At 42.8% G+C, this 24,453-nt stretch overlaps 1 protein-coding gene across 3 annotated transcripts in view; it reads right to left on the bottom strand.

Annotated features, from left to right (window-relative positions):
• Positions 1–3,612: 3,612 nt before the first annotated feature.
• igsf9ba (immunoglobulin superfamily, member 9Ba) overlaps positions 3,613–24,453 on the bottom strand; it is a 58,104-nt gene continuing 37,263 nt past the window's right edge. The window contains exons 7-21 of one of the 3 annotated variants that reach the window (XM_046389403.1): positions 22,541–22,686; positions 20,416–20,558; positions 19,867–20,007; positions 19,655–19,774; positions 19,377–19,527; positions 17,083–17,206; positions 15,413–15,588; positions 12,731–12,957; positions 12,252–12,336; positions 11,972–12,133; positions 11,380–11,425; positions 10,386–10,472; positions 8,049–9,668; positions 3,989–4,119; positions 3,613–3,894 (exon numbers count right to left, since the gene is read on the bottom strand). In XM_046389403.1, coding sequence (XP_046245359.1) covers positions 3,686–3,894; positions 3,989–4,119; positions 8,049–9,668; positions 10,386–10,472; positions 11,380–11,425; positions 11,972–12,133; positions 12,252–12,336; positions 12,731–12,957; positions 15,413–15,588; positions 17,083–17,206; positions 19,377–19,527; positions 19,655–19,774; positions 19,867–20,007; positions 20,416–20,558; positions 22,541–22,686 — 3,568 coding nt within the window. In that variant the 3' untranslated portion in view covers positions 3,613–3,685. Of the gene's footprint in view, positions 3,895–3,988; positions 4,120–6,572; positions 6,616–8,048; positions 9,669–10,385; positions 10,473–11,379; positions 11,426–11,971; positions 12,134–12,251; positions 12,337–12,730; positions 12,958–15,412; positions 15,589–17,082; positions 17,207–19,376; positions 19,528–19,654; positions 19,775–19,866; positions 20,008–20,415; positions 20,559–22,540; positions 22,687–24,453 lie in introns of those variants that run through there. The other 2 variants (XM_046389405.1, XM_046389404.1) reach the window with 2 other exon arrangements.

Here is a 24,453-nt window from a genome sequence, read left to right as displayed (position 1 = left end):
CATGAAAAAACAGAGAATATAGAAAATACTACATGTTTCTATTTTCCGTCCAATAACAACCAGCTCAGATGTCCATGAATGATTGCTAAATAGGCGTATTTTTTTTCTTTTTTTGTATTGTACTCTACATGCAAGATTAATACAATAAAAAATCAAATTGGTTTCTAAGTATCATCCTACCAGCACCTAGTGATGCACTAAAAGCTGTAAGCAGAAAAGTTGGAAAAAACCCAAAAAGAAAATGAAATAAAATCAAATAAAATACTCAGCTAACAGTACGTCCAAAGCAGCCCTCTTAAACACTGTACATGTTTCTGTTGAGTATGCAAAAAAGAGCCCGGAAGACGACATCCGTTCGTAAAACCCATGAAGGGGATGTACGAGCTTTCCCAAGACCTTTCCACCAGGATAATCGGCAATAAATACAAACGTGGTCTGATGACTACTCATGGCTATACCGTACAGTACTAGTAGGAATTCTATCGTCAAAACGGTGGAGAGATGACGTGAGACGGTCACGCCCCTGCAGTAGTGTGCTTGAAAAACAGTGCTGTTAACTGAAGATGGTAGACCTACAGGAAGTGTGTAGAAAAGATCCCCTCGTGACCTGACGACGCTCTCAGATCTCCCTCCCGTGTGTCCTGTGTCGTGTACTAATCTAAATCAGGTTATGTTTCTCCTTTTAGGCTGGGTTAATATTCTCAATATCATCACAAATATACTTTAGAGAGGGTACCTTGGAAGCACAGACAGACATTGCAAACACACTATAGAAAACAGGTCATCTTGGAGTTCATTTGAATGTCACAAGTCTCTATTATTTGAGGTTATACTACTATTTTCCAATATTGTTTATCACTGCCATCACACCATGATACTGTTATGATGAGGACCTATAGTGTCTACCAGGAGCTAGTTTAGTTGCTCGAACACACAGGGCCGAGAGAGTTGCTCGTGGAAACGGAAAACCAAAAAATCTTTAAGACCTCTATTCTACAGCACCACAAAGTTTAACATAGCACCAAGTCGTAATGTTCAAAGCAACTATGCCCTAACACACTGTTCTTTGTCAAACTAATGTAAACACAATTTCCTCCACAGCACATATTGTACATGACTATAGCATGTCTGTGACTCTTAGAAAAAAGTTTCCTTCAGTTTTATTTGCTTTGGACACCTGAAGGCGAAAGACCGAGAGTGAATCTACATGTGTGCTCATGAACGGGCGAAATACAGTATTACTTTGTTCCAGAAATATTATTATAGAGGGCAACACACTTCTGCTTCTAAAGCTTTTTCCAAATGGGCATTCACGTACTATACATCAGAGAAAATACTACTAACCTTGTGCAGCCAGCGGGCTATGGCAATAATACATTGTACGGTTCTAACATTAAGGTTTCTTTTCTTCTCAGGTAAAATAATGTCTGCTAAAGTATGACAAATGAGGCACCTTAAAATGTTTTAGAAACATTATCCACTTAAAGCCGTACTGTAAGCAAATACTTTTATATATAATCTAATTTCTTTTTCCTTGTTATCCTTCCCGTCTTTTCATACATCCCCGTACAAGAACGTCTTCCTGTAAAACACGGTTTGATTTATCTTTACAAATACAATACATACCATGTACAGTACATAACAAATATAGATATTTTTTTTCCCCCGTATCTTACACGATAACCAATTTGTTAAAGTAGACTCTCACTTTCAGGCAATCATCACTTTCTCACTTGTCAAAAGAGTTTGCGATTTCAATAAGCAGACATTGAGTCGATTCATTCACGTGGATATTTGTCAAAAAACGTGGGTATCAGGTGGAAATGTATCTGTTGTGTCTTTGAGTGATTGAACTAGCATTGGCAATAAAAGGGAACCGGTTGTTTTTGTTACCGTCAGAACGAAGGGAGCTTGGCTCAGAACCCGTGTGGAGCCCGTTAGTTATTACCACACACAGGAATATCACAGAGAAGTGAAACTGCTTGGACTTGTGTGTGCCAGCCGCTCATCTCACCAATTGCAGCTGCACTCTAAACAACGTCATGGGTCATTCAATGTACTGTGACGTCGGGACATTCATTTCCTGTACAGCAAAACATACATTCAATATCGGTTAGTGTCGAAAAATTAACAAACATACAGAGAAGTAGCTAGCAAGTAATATACAGTTGTTAAAGATAAACAGTCAGGGTGGCCATTGTTTGAATATTTCTCATTGCTTGTTTAACAGGTTTGTGAATTGAACACATTTTCCTCCGACAGCTTTTGTTAAACATTAACATCCTCCTGGTTTGCTCTCTCTGCATGAAAACTCATGTAGAGCTCTTCGGTGCTTTTCCACTCAAGTAATATTTATTGATTTATTTGCCTTTTTTGAGTCTAAGCTTCTGTTGTCTTATTTGTAATGGGTACTCTGGTTCTCTCCTATTTCTTGGATATACACAGTTGAAGCAGGTACCCATTTAAAATGTCAAAGAAAAAAACAAAAAACAAGTTATGCATCGTGTAGCATTTTCTCTCATGTGTCCTTGGCAGAGAAAGTAAAAACACAAATAACAGTGGAGTCCCTCACTCCCCCAGAAGAGACAGATATGAGAAGGCGAAGGAAAAGGCAGTTTATGTTAGAAAAACCAAGAGAGAAAAAGGCAAAAAAAAAAGGCACCTCGAGATGTGCCACATTTCACAAATGATTCCTTAATGATGAAGTACATACTACAGTACACGTCACAATTCATCACCCTGTTCTTCTAAGCCCTACAAGTCCCACCTCTGTCGAGTGCGTGAGTCCCAAATTATTTAGAGAGTTCTCAAGAAGGCTGCGATCTTTATCTTAATATGGTGCCGTAACGATGAGTGTAAACACACTGAGCCGTCAAGCACTAAAATTAAGACAGTCCTCTAATGGTTGGCATTGGATCATAAGTCAAAATAAACACAATATGCCAGCTATTACTGATAATAAAAAGCTTCTAAATTAGATAAAGTTAGGCCATATTATCCTTCTGAATGAGTGTGGTGTGTGTGTGTGTGTGTGTGATATAAACCTTTTTAGCCATACGTTTTATAGGTAAAAAGGTCAAGTACGTACAGTATACCACAAGAATTACAGCAACTCTGCGTTTACTCTGAGGTATATTTTGTGGTAAGAACCCTGTGTTTAAATACTGACACTATTTGTATTGTAGGAAAGGTAGACTCGTCCCTGTCCGAGGACGCACCAGGCTTCACAGTACACTGTATCACTGAAAAACCAAACGATATGGACCCCTCAATGACCAGTGAGTGAAAAATCTTTAACGTGTTGTGACATACTCAACCAACACATTGTTATTACTGTAGGAGGAAGCTTAATTCCCTTGTTTTACTATTTATATACATTATATATTTTCAGAGCATTTTCAAGTGAAATTCCTCAGAGACAAGTAGTGATGACGACTCAGAAAAGCGGTTGTTCTTGTCTTCGAATGAGATCTCCAACCCCCGGGGGTATTCAGCTGGATACTCTCCCTGCTCCCCAAACACAGACGAACTTTCTGAGATGATAAGAAATGCATTAGTTTGATACAGGGAGCAGGGAGGTGTGAGGTTGTTTTTTTTTTTTTGTTGTTGTTGTTGTTTCAGATTTTTTTTTTTTTGTTGGGGGAGGTCAGTTTAGTCGAGTCCAATGGCTTGGTGGGCACACGGGTCAGCGTAGAGTCCCATAATTTGGGCCCTCGGAGTCTGCACTGGCCAGAATGCCTGTCTGGTCCTCCTCAGACCGCCTGCAGTGCAGGAAGGAGGTCAAATAGAGATAGGGGTTCTTCTTGTTTTGCCTTTTCCGCTTTCTGTGGAGGCTGACATCCTCTCCCTCTTGGGGTGTCTGAGATTGCTGCTGGGTCTGAGAGGGACATGCACCTGAAAGGGAGGCAGAGAGAAAACACGGAGTGACACACCATCCACATAGTTTAAGATGAATCTCTTGTGTCCTTTCTCTAATGGTCAGACGAACCTGATCTCCTTGCGGAGGTTGTGTTGTTATTGTTGTTGGCAGCCACTCCCTTGGCTTTAGTAATACAGTGGTGTAGCAGTGCTGGTAAGCTCTCAGACCCGGCAGGATCACTAGACGCACCTAGAGGTTCCCTGAGACGAGGAGAAACAGCACAGCATAGGTTGTCCTGCATTAATTCAACAGTCATGTTTTGGTCCCATCTCAGACGTGAAAAGACAGAACTTTGCATCGGTATTTACAGTAGACGCTACTGCATGTTTTTATGGGCTCTTGTACTTCTACTCAGAGCCCTTTCTCTAAAATGATAAACTTCCACTTTATCTGCACTGATGGATGACAAAAGTTAGACACAAAAAGAAAGAGGCAAAGAAAGAACAAAAGAATAGCTTACTTAAGGTGGGAGTGGATTTGGTGAATTTATTAGCTATTGAGTTTCTTCTCAAACAGTCATCACATTAAAGACCCTTACAGGAAGTATGGTAATGCAGACTACATATTTATCCTCAAAGGCCAAAGTGTTGGTGATACAAAGTCACTACGTCCTCACATTTTAAGCCTTATAACTGTAAAATCTGGAACATTTTGTGGTCCTACCAACAGTCCTAAAAATAAATGGAAAAAAAAACATATTCCAGGTTAAGAAAATAATTACTGTGCTCATTCAGGTTTGGGTCTTTAAATAGTGACTGCTTCAGAAATGTAGCTATACTGATCTCTTTGCTATAGAAAACTCATAAAATGAAAATAATTTCTAGAACTGTAACAGTAGCCATAAAGTTTTATTACACAAAGCAGGAAGTTCAGTGTGTATGTGTTTTAAAACTGTGGAAGCCGAGAACAGCCGTGCTTGCAGTTATTTTTTTAACGCTGTTATCTCGAGATCACGAGCTAATTAATATCATTATCTCGAGAAAACAAACGTTTGTTTCTTGTTATTAATTATAATGTTTATCGGAGATCAGAAGTGCCTTGTCAGCATGCATAGATGGCGTACTGACAACTGGAGCAACTGATTTTAGCTGAAGTGTCGGACTGTACTTCAGCCAGGGTCAAACACAAGCAGAAACGGTATTGTGTCTTTGTGATCCTGCTGACCACTGAGGTAACTGTACTGATCAGCTACAAAGGCTCCCCAGCAGCCATGACGGTGATCTTGATACCAGATGTAATCAATGAACCAAGCACTTATTTTCTAGTTCGTTATGATAATCCTGAGATTTGAGAAAACAAAAGTCATTTTCCCATGATAATTATCTTGTTATCTCCCAAAATCTACCTTTTGTGTTCTCGAGGTAACAAAATATTTGCAAGCGCGGTTGCTCTCAGCTTCCATGTTGAAGAAAGAGGAAAATTAACAGCTGTTTTTGAAGTCTTGGGAACTATTTTCATTTCATGAGCGATACATGCTACGATTAATGAAAAATAATCAATGTTCAATCAGTGAAAAAAATAATCACATCAAGCTGAAAAAGTATCTTCTCTGTCACGGTATGCAGTCTGTCTTAGACACAGCTTTACCTCATACTGAACACTGGTTTTGTTGTCCATCTCTCATAGAAAGATGCAATAAAATTAAATTAGATCCAAGTAACCTCACAAACTCTTAGGATTTAAGTTCAGGTTCATGAGGGTCAGTGTTGGCTCAATGTCTTTGCCTTTCAAAGAACTGAACACAAACAGCTTCAAAACCTGACTTAATGTTTCGTTAAGTCAGGCTGTTGTGCCAAACATGTATTGTTTCAAAAGGCATAGGAACAGAAAGCTTTAGAGATGCTGTCCATCACTTGTCACTGTGGAGAGAGAGATTGAGAACCATTAGCAGAGGGGGGGAGACAAATCTGAGAATTGCAACAGTCCTGGACAGATAGAGAACATTTCCATTATCACATAAACTGTGTGCCGAGGCCACAGTGCTTTAAATAAAGTACAATTCCATAGACATGAACACTGTACAGCACACTTTCATAAACATGAACACTGCGTACAGAGGCTTCACCATGCTGACGGGAGGAGATGGCAGGAAGAGGAAATGGCCGTTAAAGAACAAGTCACATGACAGGAAGAGGAAATGGCCATTAAAAACAGTCACATGACAGGAAAACGAAAGCACTTAGGACAACAAATGTGACAAAGAATTTAGTTTGAGAACTGTTGTTATTTGTTTGGTCGTAGAAAGAAGTTTAGAGAATGCATGCATGGCATTTTGCACATGGAACAAAACTTTAAAGGGGAATACTCCAGTCTATCATTCATGTGCGTCCTCTATTGATTCAAGGCTTTTTTTGGTGCAGGGAAACATGTCTGTATTCAAACAATCAAAAGACAAAAATACGTCTCCATAGTCCAAAACCTCCTCCTCCTCCTTGCTCATAAGCCTAATTACTGCAGCCTACGCCACAGCAGGCTCACTGTGCCTTGGAAGTGTATTGACAAATGTGTCCTGCAGTCAATATTACTATTAGTTGTACTTCACTTGAATCCAGCACAGAGGCACAACCCAAAGCGATTCCCCTTTAAAGGAGAGAGTGATTAGAGCCCTCCCCCTGCTGACCCCTCCCCTCTCAGACATGGGTCCGACCCTTACCTATTGCGGCGTAGGGGACCGGGTCACAACGCTGCCCAGATAGCTGAGATCAATCAAAAACAAATCATGTAAGACCCTTACCCTCTATAAAGCAGCAGCCCTATACGCTACCTTCCCTTAAAGGCCAGTGATGGTACAGGAGCGAGTCTCTGCTTCCTGGCTTTAGCTACCGTATGACTGTAGCTTCTAGGGTTGTGAGGTGGGTGTGAGGGGGCGCAGGAATGAGTACAGTAAAGGTATATGAGTCTCATATATGTTTGTATATAGGTGTAAAAATATAAAACGTCCTGCTTTATGTCTCACAGTCGGTGTACAGGGGCCCTGATGGATCAGACTGTCGTGGGGTTGGGGGGGGGACTGGAGAAATCCCCTCTAGTAACATTCGATTCTGTTATTTATTCAGATTCAAAAAGCTTAGGATTTATATCTTCATAGAGTAGGGACCGATTTGTAATAAGGGATACCTTAATAAGGGTTAATGAATCATTTACTAATGCTTTATAACACGGCTAGAAGCCATAATAACTACTTTTTCGTTACCAGGTTGTGTGCTGATTTTGATCCTCCTCCAGCAGGATACGTGATTTGCCTTTTCGGCTCATGAATTCATCCAACTGTTTGACCTTAGATCTTTGTATTAACAACTCAGTATTATTTACAACTGCATAATTACTCTCTAATTACTGTAAGAACCCTCTATTTTAACTTACTAAAATGTATGAATACTGCAAAAATGACTTCCCAACATCTGCTGCCTATTGGAAAATGAAAAACTCTTAGTCCTCAATTAATTTATTAACTGATTTATTAACAGCTAGGCAGAATTTTCACAACCAGGTAACCAAAAAGTTGCACTTATTAATCGGTAATAACTGATCTACAAAGAATTAGCAAACAGTTTATTACCATTAATAAATGCATTATTTATGGCTTATAAATGCTTTATAAAGGGTGAATTTTCAGAATTGTATTTCTTGAAATAAAGGGTAATGTACTACGTAATAACATATATAATAAATATACAGTTAATTATGAAGGCTGAAGATGAAAATAACTTCTTTCAGTAACTGATTTGAGTAAGTTTATTTTCTATTCAGTTGTGAAAAATTGTTTAATTCAAAGTTTCAATATTAAAAATGGGGGGGCAGGGTGACTTTACAATCAATATTTTATGAGAATAAATATGTACTGTCAACTAGTAAAGACAATAATACATTATCTTACTATCAAATTGAGCTTTCACATGCCATCAGGTTTAGGTAAATCTTTTAATGAGCTGATTCAGAGTGTGCTAAATGCAATTACATGCTTTCCGCATATTAATTAACAATATGCATCTTAATTATGCCTAAATGACGACATCAATGTAAAACTGTGGATAAATACTGAGGAAATTTGGAATAGAGAGCAGACGAGGAGAGAAGCCTCCCCTTTAAATAAATATGTGACTATTCTCTACTGGAATGGATCACCTACCCTGAGGCTGATATCTGGAGCTGAGAGGGCTCTGAGGGTAGCATCTCCTCCTCTGTCCTTCTCTGGGATGGCCTCTGCCCGAAAACATCCCTGCCCTCCAGAGGGGGAGAGGGGGACTGGGAGGGGTAACTGGCTGCAGTGGAGGCATAGGACATGTGGGCGTGGTAACTGGGGCTGGGTTGCCTGGCGCCCTGAGTGGGAGAGGCAGTCAGGGAGGACCTCCGGGAGAAACTGACAGTGGCTGAGGGCTGCAAGGTGATCTCAGGCATCTCCAGAGACCGAGAGGTGCGGAGGATGCTGGGCCGTGGAGGGGGCCGCACTAGAATATCTGGGGAACCTGGCTGGGTGCTAAGTGGGCTTTGGGAGAGTGGAGAAAGGCGGGAGGGCTGAAGTACTAGTGGGGGTAGGCTGGGGTCTGCCCGGCGCCCTGCCCTCGGGCTAAGCCAGGACTGAGGGCTACTACTGGGGGCTGTGCTTGGGCTCCCTGCACGGGCTGCCGGGTCAGGGTAAGGCAACACTGGTACACCCACACCGTGGGCCGTGTGTCTGAGCTGGCCGAGACTCTGGGCCTGTTGCATAGCTAAACGCCTAACCGGAGGCCCCAGGGGCCTGTCTCTGCCTGGGGGAGCCACAGGGACCTCCAGCTGCAGGAGTCCAGGGCTTGTTGGATCCTTAAGGGGAGGGAGTTGCAGGCGACTGGTGGGTAGAGAGTGAGGAGGGTATGGGGGTGGGTCAGGGAGGTCCTGGGGATGATGTAAGGGATGGTGAGGTGGGTATATGAACCTTGGACCCTCTAGACCCAAGAAGGGTAACTCATGAGGCTGCCAGCTTTCAGGTGAGCGAGGAGGAGGGCTCTGTGTGTGAGACAGAGAATGGCCAGAGGCAGTGTACTGATGGTGCTCCGTCTCGCCACTCTCCTCGGGGATGGAAGGGTAACCAAAGGGCCCCTCGGCGGTGCCTGGGGGGGAGGACAGAGCGGAGCTACGCGGGCTGATGTCAGGCATGTAGAATGGTGGTGGAATCCCTGATTCACCGCGGCTGCCTAGATACCCATAGAATGGGCCCTGGGGAAAGCCCCTGTAGCGGGAGGCCGGGGCCTGCCCTGAGGCGTGAAGTGCACTGCCCTCTGCAAAGCTCATACCTTCCATGGGCCTGTGTAGGCGGGGGCTGTAGGTGGGGGGCTGCGTTGACTCCAGGCTGGAGGACGTTGGGGAGAGCTGGGGCCGCAGCGTGGGCATGATGGGCGGCAGAGGCCCGGGGTCAAAATCATTCTCCTCATCAGACTGCCGGAACTCAGGGTACATGTCAGACTCCTCTGCGAAGGGGAAGCCCTGGATGCGGCGAGGCGGTGGGCTGCTCTCCATGACGAAGCGGCCATCAGGGCCACGGCTTATCAGCTCAATAGGCGTGGTGACCTCTGCTTCATACTTGGACACACTGTATTTCTTGCTGGCTATGGCACGCTTGGTTTTCTTGTAGAAGGAGAGCTCTTTTTCTCGTTCTCTCTGAGGGCTGGGCAGCTTCCGCACGTACAGGCCTGGACCGTGGGAACCCTCTGAAGAAAGAGAGCGTGGTCGAGATGGAGGGGAGCTCTCTGGACTTATCTTCCCCGACGATAACCTGACAAAAAAAATTCAAACAGAAGGCACTTACTTTAACATACGCTAGATGAAACCAAAAGTTGAATTGCGTCAAGTCCTTTCAAAATGGAAGAAAAACCCTTTAGAGGCTTTAATGGGCATGGATGCAGCTTCATTCTTAAACTGATGACACAAAACAAAGCTAAGCACGCTATCGAGGCGGCCATAATGAACTGCATTATGATAATGACCAGTTTATGGCAGCAGCAGAGTCCTGATAGGACAGCAGCTAATGAACCAAGCCAGAATGACAGGATGAGAGGTGAACCGACGACGCAACCATGACAACCGTATCACAGATCTATTGATTCTGCATCGTCTTCTTGAGCAGACGAGAGACCAATTTCCATATGCTGCACCAAATGGTGATGTGAGGAAAGCAGATGACATCTAACCAGGCCTCATTTGCCCACACCAGGAGCAGCACAGTCGACACTTACTGGGTCACTGAATGTATCAGATAGACATACATTATTAAGAGTGCATATACACAGCACTGAACTGTACATGCAGCTGAGCTAATGCAATTTAATCCCTGTATGGTGCGTGACAACCTGTGCATGCAAATACGCCAGCAGTAGGCTTCACTACAGCAAATAGTCAGTATCAGTTCATAATTTCTATGCAATACATTAACCATGCAGCCAAGCCAGTGTAGTGCAGCACACTCTGTATTTTGGTGCAGGCAGGCACTCACAGGGGGCTGGCGGGCGGGGGCAAGAAACTGCTCCTGGCAGGCTCGTCCCAGCAGGGCTCTACCCCTGGCAAGGGGGTGAGAGGAGGCCTGCGATGGGAGACAAACGACATGGGCCTGGTTTATCTTTGACTGTGCCATTTGCAGGAAAGACTACGCGTGAACTCCCTGATCTGCCTGGACCATATCACTACAGTAAAGAAAGGCGATCTGCTAGTGACGATTTACCTAAAGTCTCAGGCAAACAAACATTTGTTCTGGCATGGGATTTACACACAGATTATAGTCACAAATGAGCTTCATTTGAGATTGAAATGCAATCATATGTATACACAAGTTTTACAGACAGACAGACAGACAATTACACACACATGTAGCGGATACCGTACATTAAATGTGCAGCTAAACAAAAGACTGCGTTATTCAACACTTAAGAATCATGCAGAAAGCAGACAGCGTTTGGGGTTAAAGAGTACAGATGAATCAACAATCAGTACACATACTGTAGCTTGGGCACTGTGGATAATGTGCTTAAAATGCTGACTCTGCTGCTTTGAACTTTCCTTAATCTGCCCACAAACCGCTAGAGGCTGCTAATGTACATGTTCTTCCACACCCTTCAAGTTGCCTGGACATATAATCAATGTTTATTTTATATCATCCACCTTTGCTTCTTCCTCTTCAGCATGTTTGTTCATTTTGTGCAATGTCATAAATATACCATCTGTCGCCATGCTACCTCTTGTCTAAACGCAGGGAGGAAACAATTTCGTGTGTAATAATCAGCTTCCCTAACAAGCCTCAGAAAATGTTGTGTTTCCAGCTGCATCAAAATAAACTTAACCTGTTTATAGGTTTTACTGTTATCCATTGCTAAATATGTATTCCTAGTCACAGCGTGCATGGGAAGAGACATTTTGTGAAAGGTGCATTAGAAGATGCTCATAGTAGCCACCTCTGGCAGCTTGCAGGGGCTCCCGGTGTTGACTTTACTTACGGTGACTCAATGCTTTTCCTGAAGTGTGTCACAGACAAGGGAGGATCTGAGAGGACAAAAACGTTTAAATTTAGCATTTCTTCCGTCAAACACTGCAAGTAGAAGTCAGACACATGGATGAATTATGAGGCAATGTGTCCCTGCAACATGTTACAGCCCTCCCCACCCCATCCTGCATAGGACATGTCTGTGTGTGTGTAGCTCTTTGGTGTCTCTTTGTGGTTTTGTTTTGTCTCTTTGGGCATTGTTTGCAGCCCATTTCAGTTGTTTTGGGTAGTTTTTTTATATCTCTTTGTTGGTTTCTGCCTCTGAGGTCCTGTCTCTCTTTGTAGTTGTTTTATGTCTATTTGCGGTTGTTTTGTGGCTCGTTGTGGTTGTTTTGAGGCACTTTGTGGTTGTTTGGCATTTCTTTGTCGCCGTTTTGTGTCTATTTGTGGTTGTTTTGAATGTTTCTGTGGTCCATTTGTGCCATGTTTCATCTCTTTGTAGTAATTTCATTGACTTTGGCTCAGAGAACCCGTTCAATAATCCATCCATAGTCAGACACGTACTATATTTATTATGTGTAAATTAAGTAGAGAGGGAGACTGACCTGGTTTACGCTTGAGTTTGCGGCGGTGCTGCTTATTGACAAAACAAGCTGCTAGAGTGCTGAACAGTACTGCCGCCGCCAGAAAACAGATAGTTGCCACAACACCCGCCACCACAGGCCGCGCCAGCCCCTCATCAGGCAACTCCGCAGGTGGGAAAGGATCTAATATGGCAGACAAGTGGGTAAAATTAGAGGTTAATGACAAATCTATTGCTCACAAGGACCAAGCGTTTCTGTGTGTACGTGTACATGTGTAATGATTCTTTCCAGAGAAACAAACCTGTGCTCGACACTCCCACTACATTGCTGCTCTCACTGATCAGGTCATCCATTACAGCCATCACTCGAAACTCATACCAGGACTCCTGTCAGAGAGACACACCAAACAAACTCTTCTCCATCACCAAGTCACTCTAAAGTGTGTTCAAAAATCACTTTGAGATTGTATTTTAAAAACTGGTCTATTGATGATGATGATGATGATGTGCACGATAATTCTTCTATGTATTACTGCTTGTATCATAAAAAAATAATTACAGTTTGCAGCTGTCCTGTTTGTTTATTGTTATTTTAGTGATTTAAGCCCAACAAACTATATTCTTGTAGTTTTTAGCCAACTGCAGCCTACACCTGAATGGTTGTTAAAATACACTGAAACCACAAAATGGGAAAACTAATAACTATATCTTACATATATGATTATACTCTTAATTTACTTGTTACAGCCATGTCTCTTATCAAAACGTGTGCGCAACTGACCTGAACGAGGTCTCGAGCTATGAGCTCAGTCTCAGTGGATGGGATCAGATCATCCAGAACCTCCCACCTCTCCCCGAGGCGGAACTCCATGATATATCGGTCTATGGGCGAGGAGTGGTTGGCTGGGGGGAGCCATGTGAGGAGAACACCGTGCTGCGTGCGATTGGCTGTGAGGCACCGTGGTGGAGTAAGAAGCACCAGTGGTTCTGGGGTACCCAGAGGAGAGCCTATGGGCCGCAAATGAGAATGAACACGAAAGATAACAGAGGATAAACTGAATGCTGAACGTTCCTTTCCAGTGAAATGCTCTGAAAACCAAAGTGCGGCTAATAAGATTAAGAGTCTACAGTCACACAAAACAAACTTCAACTAACCACATGATGCTGACATGCTCACCATGACAAAGCTAACTTTACCTTCATTATCATATGCTAACATTTGCTCATAAGCAATGAAAACTAAGTAGTAGTTGAGGATGATGAGAGGGCTTTGGTTGTAGAAAATAGACATTTTGACCTACAAGGAAAGGTGAGCAGGGATTTATCTCAAATCCCAAATCAAAATTTCATAGCAGTCCACCTTCCAATGCGTGGCAGTAAATAGATTTTACAAACACTATTGAGTATAACAAAAATTATTTGGTGGCTCTTTTGTATGACTGTTGACACAGTTTTCCTAATTACCCACAAACAGCTATATAAAAGCCTATAAAAACAGATGCACATAGAAATACACTCGTGTGTTGAGCAATTACAGCCCAAAAGAAAACTGAATGTCTGATGCGACCAAATCACAATTCTTGAATGGATGTAGTAATTCTCACATCACGAATGTCAGACACAAACCAGTGGTATGATAACAGAATATCACAATAACACAACAACACAACACAGTGTATCTCCCCTGGTTTTCAGAGGCAAAACAACAGGAAGTTTTGTGATTTACCAGTTTAAGAAAATAAGATCATGTAACAGAACAACTCAGTGTAAACCAAACCGTGCCATTCATTTAACGGCTGCTCTCTGAGTGTGTGAACCAGGTCAGAACTTTGCAAGCCTCATTTAACCTTTGTTGAATGAAGGTAAACTTCCCAACACACTGTTTGTTAGCATGGTTTACACTGTAACACAAAGCCAACATTGTGGAGAAGCTACTGTTGTCAAGTGTCCGAGATTGTGTTTTGTTAAATCATCAATTCTCAGGTTGGTTTCAGACGAATACTTTTTATAATTGAGTTCGTCACAGCTTAGGGTCACTTAATGCTTCGAGTTCCATATTTAAGCAAATGCAACTTTTCTTTTTGCTGACACATTATTTTAAATACTGAGGGCTGAGGGTGAGGCTGGTTTTCCTTCGGAGCCAGAGCGGCCCGCCTTGGGCCCAATCTGCTCGATTCAAGATGCATTTTTGTTGTTCGTCTGGATATTTTGAATTAGGTTAGTAGGGTAGGCACGTTGGCGTTTTGTGACTGCAGCGAGAAAAAAAAAAAGTCAGAACGATATCACATCTGCGTCTTTTGCAGAGCAAAAACAAACCCAGGCTTATCGCTGCTAAGGGTTTCTGTAGCCAAAACCACCAGCGGGGGCACCGTGGCCTGGTTGTATTGTCGTTTATTCCCCCTGACTGAGATTTCAGCAAATTATTGGTTAAATCCAAGTTCTGCTGGTGAAATAAATGCACAGTAATGAATCTGTATTTCTCTCCCTTGTGCATCTGTCTTGCATCTCCATACTGCCTATAGTCTCAAGTATCAACACCCACTTTAATTTAGTTTCTGTTCTCACACAACAGCGCACAAAGACTGAAAGATTGTACCCTTGAGGTATGAAAACACACAAGAATCTAAGAGATGTAAAAAAAAAAAAACCTTCAAAAAGCTCTTCAGCTCAGTTGACTGAATAACCACTCGATAATAAATCACATCAAACAAGTTGACTTGTAAAAACACAAGTGGTTTTAATAGCTTTAATGATGACTCTGGCATTGTGAAAGCTGGTTTAATAGCACACCTAAATGGAACAGTGCCATCACTGATGTGATTAGTTTCACTTGGGCCTCTCCTGTTAAGACAATACAAAATATCTGCAGAGAAAACAACCTGTTCAAATTATCTGTGCATGTGCACATTTGAATGGCTTCCAAACCCTCTTCACTTATGAACCCTAAGAATCTCAGCACAGACAGCAGACGCAATCTTGTTTGCCTCGTGGCAGTACTTTCTGTCTTGAACAGAGTGTTCAGGTGTTCCCTGAAGGCTCCGTGTGGCACCAACCTCTACCAGAGAAACTGCAGAGGCACTTCAGGGCACCTGAAAAGCACCTGCCACTCCCTTCGCTGCTGCTCATTAATGCACAGTTATAATCGAAGGCGACGGAGGATACCAACATTTCTCATCATCTGACATTTTGTCACACCTGGATTTCGGCAGCTGGAAAGCCAGAGGAAAATGTTGAGGGAGAGTTCAGTGTGACAGTCAAAATCAAACAAGAAAAGCGAGTGGACGCTCCCCTCCCTTCCCCACCGGAAATGATGACCTTGTATACATTAATTTAAACATCACTAGAGGGCAGCATCTTCTGTACCATGTCTGATGGTGAAGCCTTTCAGTGCAACTCAGTGGGTTGAAATCTGAAATCAAGAAGCAGCAAATATGGACGGAAAAGCCTTTGATTAAGCACCCACCTGCTGTGTTGACTGTCACAACTTCGCTGAATGGGCCTGTGCCCAGTTTGTTTTGTGCCAACACACTGAACTGGTACTCTGTCCCAGGCTCCAGTCCTGGCACCACCAACCAGGTCTGAGCACCAGAAACTGGCATTGAATGCCAGTCGTGAGGGCCGAAGTCTGTTCTCTTTGACCTAACAGCAGAAACGAGGCAGAAAAACAGAAAAATGATACACGATTTAAGGGTAAAACTGAGTAATGGAGAATTCTGTCCTAACTATAATTAGTCAAATCAGTCACCAAAATCCTGCATTGCATAGGTCTAAGTGTTTGGAAATCTCTCTGTTCTGTAATTCCCCAGCCTGGGATCAATAAAGTCTATCTATCTATCTATCTATCTATCTATCTATCTATCTATCTATCTTCAAGACTGTCTTTCTGTTTCAGTCAAAATATTCAACTTATTAATGCACTTTGTGTAGTTCTCGTTCCAGCCTACTTGTCTAACATGCTTGCCATGTATGAACCAGTATGGCCCCTCAGGTCCTCTAAGGCTTTTCATTGTTCCAAAGAGCTGGACAAAAAACCTGTGGTGAGGCAGCTTTTTGTTTTTGTGCTCGGTGCTGTTGGAAGAGTCTGCCTGAGGATCTGAGAGCAGTTTAAAGGTCTTAAAGCCATTGTTTATTTTTTGTATTTTTTGTAGCCAATTATTTCATATTTATGCTTTACATTTGCTGTTGTCTTTTATGTTTTTTTTATCTATTTGAATTTATTTTATTAGTTTCAATACATTTCATCATTTTCACTACTTGTGTTAATTAGTCTCATTCATTCTTTTTATGTTTACCCTGTCGTTATTAGCTTGTCCACATTTTGAGTTAAAACTACCCTGTACAAAAGGTGCTACACAAATAAAGTTTGGCTGATTGATAACAAAAGTTAAAGAAAAACAGTGTTAAGAAATAAAGCATTGTAACATTCAGTCTGGAGTAATTCAGTACCTTTGGTGTCATTATCCTTTAAAATGGGGCTATAGATCGACTGGATGGATAGGATGGATGGAGTTTAAAAGAAAATATTTTATTCTTAAAGATGTTTTACCAGAAGCAACTGCGAAGCCAAGTCATAAATACAGAGCTTTCATACAACGACGACTGGCAATAAGTTCTAACCTTTAAGACTAACTGACTGATCCCATCTGGGCAATAAAGTCACTACAGCAAGGAAGTCTTCGTTTTAAATTCATTTTATATTCTTAGATTTGGACATTTCTATTTAGTTCTTTTGTGCATTTTACCTGCTTGAGTTACAACCTTCTGTCAGTAATCACTGCAGCCACATAAACCACAGGTCACTGGTATTTTGTTGTGTGTTACAGCCACAACCCTTCGCTCCACTCCACTGGGCTGTAACATGAAGTGTATTTAATATATGATTATCTCTCACCAAGGTAATTACTGCGCTTTGACTCATAAATGTATCGTTTCAACTCCGTGTGAAACATCATTACACGAGAGGAAAGTCCATTTTCGAATTTTATCATCATCATTAAAAGATGCAAGGAAAAAAAGAAAAAAAAAAGACAACCCTACTCGTGCTGTGTGTCAAACAAGGTCGATAACCTCCAGGTAGTGTTTCCACATCTGCAGGCCGATGCCATTGATTTGAGGAAAAGTAAGAGCACTTACACTGGACCGTACCACACAGAGAACGTCTGTTCGAAGCCGCCATCGTAACCTGCTTCCCAGGACACATTAGCAGAGGTTGTCGAGGGCAATACGTGGATATTGCCAGGAGCGTGTGGGCTGGTGCCTGAGTGGTTTACAGAGACAGAGACAGAGGGAGGAAATACATTTAAAAAGCACAAATACTCAGTTACTTAATATCACTTGCAGCAATTAAACTACAGGTGGTAATTTTAGACTTAAGGCACACAATGCACTCCAAGTCAAATGAGCAGCATTTTGTTGGTGTTTTCACCCCTAAAATGCTCTGTCTGCATCATGTGCCTGTCTGCTCTCGGTGGATAAAATGATACCGGCTGAGGTGGCGACCAGCGTAAGGTCAAGTTCAAGAGCAGCGATGCTGTCTGCAGCCCTGCTCTTCCCACCCACGTAACAGCTGTGCCGTGTGGCTCGAGGCCAGTTACTCTTCACCGGGATAAAAGAGAGACCTGAACGTGGTCTGAGGAGCACAGCTGTCTCCATCGCCCTGTGACACCTGTCAGCTGAGGGCTGGTCACACGGAGGCAGGCTGAGCGCTGCCAGCTGTGCTACGTTAAAACAAATCCACAGACACTGGGGCAATGGGGTACCAGGACAGACTGGCAGGTTATACACAAACTCAGACTTAAAGGAATATGTCACACCTCTTACAAATAACCTTATTTCCTTTTTCTTGTGTAGGTCAGATGAAAAGATTCCTACCACTCTCACAGACTCTCTGCAGACAGAACAGAATTAGCTCAGATTGGTAAAAAAATCAGCATGAAGTCATCGGGATACTTCTAGACTGATGTGTGTTTCCATGGGGATCGCAATGATATGTGATTGAAACACTGCATGTCAAACAAAAAAAAAATGTTTATACAAAAGTGACTTTGAGTCTACGCTGCTTAAACCTTTATTACGTAATTTGGAGCTGTAGGAGCATGTGATCCTATTGGGAAGTATGGAAGTCCTGTCCTGCATATGTTGATTGCATTGCCTGCAGAAACAGCAGAGTTCAGGTTTACAGTGAGGACATAAGGGGGTCCGACTCAGAACTAGTCTTTCGCACAGCTAAATTGCTGGTGACAGGATCCTTTTTGCTGGACTCTTGTGACGACAAAGTTAAAGTAAATGGTCAAAACAATAGTCACTTTGAATGGTATGAAGTTAAACTTTTCTTAAGCCTATGTAACATGTTAATTGCCCCTGAGGTGTTAGCAGGACAGTTTTGACAGAGCCAAGCTAGCTGTTTTCTTCCTGTTTTCCAATCTTTATGCTAAGCTACGCTAACTGTCTGGTAGAGGTCCTGTCCGTACGCTTCATACGTAGCATACAGACAGGAGAGTGGTATTAGTCGTCTCATCTCACTCTGAAGTTAGATGAGAACTATTTCCCACGATGTCAAATTATTGCTTCAAACACATTTACATGTTGCAGCGGTTACTGGTGCAGCTTTAAGGAACACTTAAGTCACAAATATTGCTTTTTGCTGCACCAAAAAATTTAATAATTTAGTCCTCATTTTCAATCATGCATCTGAAACATCTGAAAATCTTTCCAACCTACAGGGCTTTAACAGTTCATACTCACCAAACAGATTGTCAGTGCAGCATTATCATATATGTCAGTCATCATATGTCAATGAGGCTGATATACAGTTTCGTGCGGAGCATTTCTCTACTCAAAATGGCTGCAATTACAACGGTAAAGACATTGTCACAAATTAGTCAAACTAAGGGCATAATCAGTGCTGCAATCTCCAACCGGACAGGAGAACACTACAGTTATTAATGACTCTGTGATTAGTTATTCCACCCTAAAGCCTTCAATTTGCATTACAGGTATTAAAGGAGACTTTCTACTGTGTTCAACTTGCCAGCTTCTTGTACCACAATGTTTGTACACACAGAGAATCTGTTAGAACGTCACATCCCTGCTTGCCTTCGTTGACACTTCAGTTAATCAATCTAAATGTAAAAAAGACGTCCTTGGTGCACTGACTGAGCAGACAAAGGCTGGAGTGACAGCGTTTTAGCTGGCTGGTGGATACCACAATGTAGTCACAGGTTCGGGCTTTAAATTAAACTATTACAGATTAGATCTAATGAAATTTTAATGATGCCCAAGGTGAAGTCGGGTAGAGGCACGGTGTTTGAGGGACGATTGTCTTCTTTATGAAACTCACTCAAACCATGCAGAAGAGAGGACGAAAAATGACTATGAAAGGTACGTTTTGATTAAATCAGTTGAGCTGGGCGTAAATTTTTCTTTACCAATGACGAGGATACGCGTGCTGGCAGTGATGCTTGTGACCACGTTGGTGGCGACACACTCCCATTCTCCATGGTCCTCCTTGCTGAGGGACAGAAACTGTAAGCTGCCACTGGGTAGGATGTTGTGCTTACTCTTGCTTGGCTTCCCCACCTTCAATGGACAAGCAAATCATGGCGATATGGTTGAGAAGTGCAAACAAGTATTTCAGCACATAAAAGGTAGAAACGAGTGTACAAGATGATTTATTTAGAACGGTTGGGTGTTGCATCTACTGCACCTTTCTCCAGGTGATGGTTGGTATATCAGGGTCTCCAGAAGCAGCACAGGGAATAACTAGCTCTCTCCCAGCCTCCTGACGGTACTCCCCCCCAGGCCTCACATTAAAGTAAGGGGGATCCTACATAAACACGCAAACACCAGACCAACATGGGCACACCAGTCCATGCTAAAACATGCAGAAACTGAGCAAAACCTGGGGCGGTGATGTACCTTTAGCACCAAAGTGGCAGGGGGGGACATGCCCATGGTACCCAGGGCGTTGTAAGGCACACAGGTGTAGGTGCCCAGGGAGTCTTCTGTGGCCTCTGCCACCCGGATACTTCCATCTGGCATCAGGCTCCAACCGGGGTACTGCAAGACAAGGGGGGCATTTGAAATGCTTGATTTCAGGATTTTTTTTCCTCAAGGAATCTGACTCTGAAAAGTAATGAGATCTTAAATAAATGTAGTTGCGTGCAAAATGTTTCCCTTGTAAATGTAGTGGCATGAATGTATGAAAATATAGTAAAACACATTTGGAATAATGTAAAATATGTCTTCATACGATTAACAAGGTTTAAAATTAATAAACACTTGAAATGTAAGACCTGTTTATAACTGAATTAAATTAAATTTGTTTGTATACTTCTTATAAATGTTAAATCGGGGGACTTAGATCTGATCCTTCTCACTTACCCCAACTTAAGGTAAAAGTGTAACATTATAAGTGTACTGTAGCAATGAGAGAGGAGGGTAAACAAAGCCTTGACACGCACTGACCTTCTCCACTCTGAGAGGATAGCCGTCTTTCTCCCACTTCACTGATGTCACAGGTGGGTTGGCGTCCACCGGGCAGCGGATAATGCCTGGCAGTTTCCGTGGAACGTAGATGACCGGGGGCATGTTGATCACTCGGGCAGGGTCTGGATGCAAAGGAAAGATCAGTGTTAGGGATACTGCATGCATTCTCAAATCAAATGTGTGATTTCACTCTTCTGTGAAGGCTTTCCACAAGATTCTGGAGTGTTTCTGTGGGAATTTTTGCCCATTCATGCAGTAGAGCATTTGTGAGGTCAGACACTGATGTTGGATGAAAAGTCTCTGTTCCAGTTCATCCCAAAGATGTTGGATGGGGTTGAGGTCAGGGCTCTGTGCAGGCCAGTCAAGTTCTTCCACACCAAACTCATCCAACCATGTCTTTATGGAGCTTTGCTTTGTGCACTGAGGCACAGTCATGCTGGAACAGAAAAGGACCTTCCCCAAAGTGTTGTCACAAAGTTCAAAGCATAGCATTGTCCAAAATGTCTTCATTAGCTGAAGCATCAAGATTTCCCCACACTGGAAGTAAGGAGCCGAGTCCACCCCCTGATGAACGGCCCCATAAGGAGGTGTGTGTGGATACTTTTGTCTATAAAGTGTATTTGTGGTGTATTAGACTACCTGATGGAAAAGCCCAGGGCTTTTATTTAGTCAGGAGTTACCAGGCAGACTCAGGCAGAGATAGGGATGGTTGGCAAAGCTTATTCAAAGATCGTTTTCACAGTCACCTTTGAGACGGACTAAAGAGAACACATGATCTCTTCTCAGCAGCTCATGTTCTCACAACATTACACTTTTCTGAACCACAGGAAAATACAGCGAAGAGCCCGAGAACAGATTATGTCACCTGTATAATGAAAGTAAATCTCAATTTTATCTAATTTTTTTTTTTATTTACTCAAATTAACAGAGTTGCTATAACATTTGAGAGATGTGTTCATGTGTATTTCCCAAGACTGGGAGTTTTTATAAAAGTAACAATATTTCCTTACTTGTAGGGCACATAAAAAAGGGAATTAATGGGACAGTGGATTAGGCTTCAGGCGGCGGGAGAGTTTTCAACATCATCACTACGAGTGACTGCAGTGAGGCATTCGCACAGACTATAAAACGGTGGGGTGTGGATGCAGCTGAGTGAAATTACCTGCTATTTTAATTAACATATTGACTACATTTATTCTTCAAGCCAGATGAGTGGCTTGCCAATATTTACACACACAGTCTAAATAGCACATTTGTAAATAGTAATATGAGTTTTAATGCCGTTTGTCCTTTACAATCTTGGTAACTATGCATACAACTGTAAAAAGTGGGACTATTTTCTGCATTTTCTGCAAATAATTTCTACTTCGCATCTCAGGTTCGCACTACAAAGAGGAGTCGTCCTTCTCTTTGCTGAAAGTTCTCTCAGGTTTCATTATTTTTAGTCCTATGTTAACTTTCAGCACAATTCCTGGGAGTGATTCGGAGACGCTTGATAAATACAGGCCCAGATTATGTTTTGAAAGAAGCATCCAGGACATTGGCTTCATTATGGTCTGATGTATTTGAGGCCAGTGATGAAATCGGTGCCTGCAGTGCTGCGAATCCCCCAGCTCTTCCCCATAGTGTAGCGCAGAAATCAATGACCAGCAGCAACTTGGGAGCAAATTAGCTCAACACACAAGGGCTGACGATGAAACGTCAGATGGCCAGGAGTGGCATTTTGCTCTCATCAGTCAGAGCCGATGAACAGGAAGGTCACAGTTTCATTTAGGCGGAGCCAGATTTAAAAGAGACCAGGAGAAATGGAGTCTGAGGACGAGCTGGTCTCCATCTTTTGTGCACTGGAATGAGGCTGGAGTGTATCAATAAAATCCACTCCGAACGTGAAAATGGTCAAAGAGGCCGTGAGCTCCCTCGCTTGTCACATCTGACCTTGAAATTCAAGAAGCTTACTTTGCATTACGGCGGCAGAGCAGCGCTGCCAAATAACACGGCAGCCTCCAACACGAGCAGCCTCCATACCGCTGCCGTTCCCTTCACACAGCTGCTGTACCGTCTCCCCGCCCCTCCCCCTCCACTTTGTTGCCACGGTAACACTCACACTGAACAGTCAGGTAGGCCGATGCCGAGGGCGAGATGCCGAGGCTGTTGCTCGGACTGCAGGTGTATTTCCCGGCATCCTCCGGCTTGACCCGGAAGATGATGAGGGTGCCGTCGATGAGGATGCGCACTCGGAGCTTCAGATCACTGCGAGAAGAAGCAGACGTTTTGTCACACACTGAAACGCACTGACATGACAGGGCAGCCATCTTTTTTTTTTTTTTTTTCTTTTCTTTTGTTGGCTGAAATACATCAAGATGCCATAAGAGAGCAGCAGAGAGTCAAACAGCAGTTCAGCTCTTTGAGAGGGCCTCTTCCAGAGGGCACACAGCACAGAGCAAGAGATTCAAACAGATCTGCTAACTCAGACGCAGCCGACATGTTTAAGATGAAACACGCCTCTACCCGATTTCATCATTAAAATCGGGCACAGAGATGACGGAGCTGCTGTCCTGCTGTCCACACAGTGAAAAAACGAAAAACACTTTTATCATGGAAAAGCACCGAGGCGCAAACAGAAGATGTCTTTAAATGAAGTAATCGTTATTTATAAGATAGAGTTTATAGGTTGGCTCTATGAAAGGATAGTAAATCATTTATTAAAGGTGTTCAGATTAGTTATGGGCCATTAATAAAGAGGAACGAAGTTTGACTGACTGCACAAAATCCATTAATCAACAACTTCGTGAGCTTTTAATAATCATTACCAAAGCTTGGCAGCTCAACTGTTGTTTCTGTTAATGGCTCTTAACTGATTTGTAAAGCATTAGTTAGTATTAGTTAGACAGATTTACCTTGTGCCTATAGTTTGTTTTTAGTTTTCTGGGATTAGCACACCGCAAGTGAGACGTATTATTACTATAAAACATTACTGATCGATGTGATCACATCAGAGACAGGCTGAGATGAATGAGAAACAAAACTATCTCAATGGAAATTAAATTAGAGAGCCTACCATGTACCTGGTGAGTGCTCAGAGCGCACTTTTTTAAACTTTTGGGATTAAATATTGTAATCTCCTTCCTCACTCGGCCTACAGCAGTGAGCTGAGGTGCAGCGTAGGCTACAGTAAAGAGACTCAGTTCGCCCTTTTTGACTGCTGAGGGGAAGTGCTCATGAACATACAGACAGGAGAGGCGCAAGAAAAGAGACTGGAGGGAAAGTGAACTGAACACACACACACACACACACACACACACACTCAGTGCCTGTCATTGCTCACTAGCTCATGGCTAACGTACAGTAAAGTGTTCTGGATGTTTGGGGCAACCAAACACGAACTTGTGCAAATAACACAAGGCCAACATCTGCTTTGCTTTCTGTGCGAACACAAGCACAGTTTGAACTGGACTGAAAGACTGTCGAGATCGTCGCGCTGGGCTGAGGATGGACGGCATGAGCTGTCCCAGTGAGCTGTTCTTAAACGCAGATTATATTTAACCAGAACTTCTAACAAAAATAATACAGTGCTCTGAAATGTATACCATACAAATGGAACATATAAGAGAGAATACAACAACTCTTATAACTGAATAACTTCCCATTTCCTAAACAAGACTGTCGCCATGAAAACTGCTTAAAATTAGACTGGACGCTTGACTGCATTTCCTCAGACGCTTGTTTTCACTGCGAGTCAAACACCCATTCACTTGTTCTCCCTTCCCACTTGTTCTGTCTGTCACTCGCTGGCTGTAAAACCCTCTCAGGCTCTAAAGACCTGCTCTGGGGAGCCCGCGGAGGTCCTGGCTACGCTTCAGATCATCACTGCATGAGAGGCATACGATGACACAAGGCCTGAGTCATGTGATGTTGTCATCAGAGTGCACTAACTCGCCTGGCGCTTTCCAGACGGGCCCCCGCCAAGCTCGCTCTTACTGCCTCCGGGGCCACAGTAGGACAGGGCACAGACACGCA

This window comes from Scatophagus argus, chromosome 5 (genome assembly GCF_020382885.2).
Source record: "Scatophagus argus isolate fScaArg1 chromosome 5, fScaArg1.pri, whole genome shotgun sequence".
Taxonomy (NCBI): domain Eukaryota; kingdom Metazoa; phylum Chordata; class Actinopteri; family Scatophagidae; genus Scatophagus; species Scatophagus argus.
Note: the sequence above shows the minus strand (reverse complement) of the source record. Positions and strands in the feature narration are given on the sequence as shown.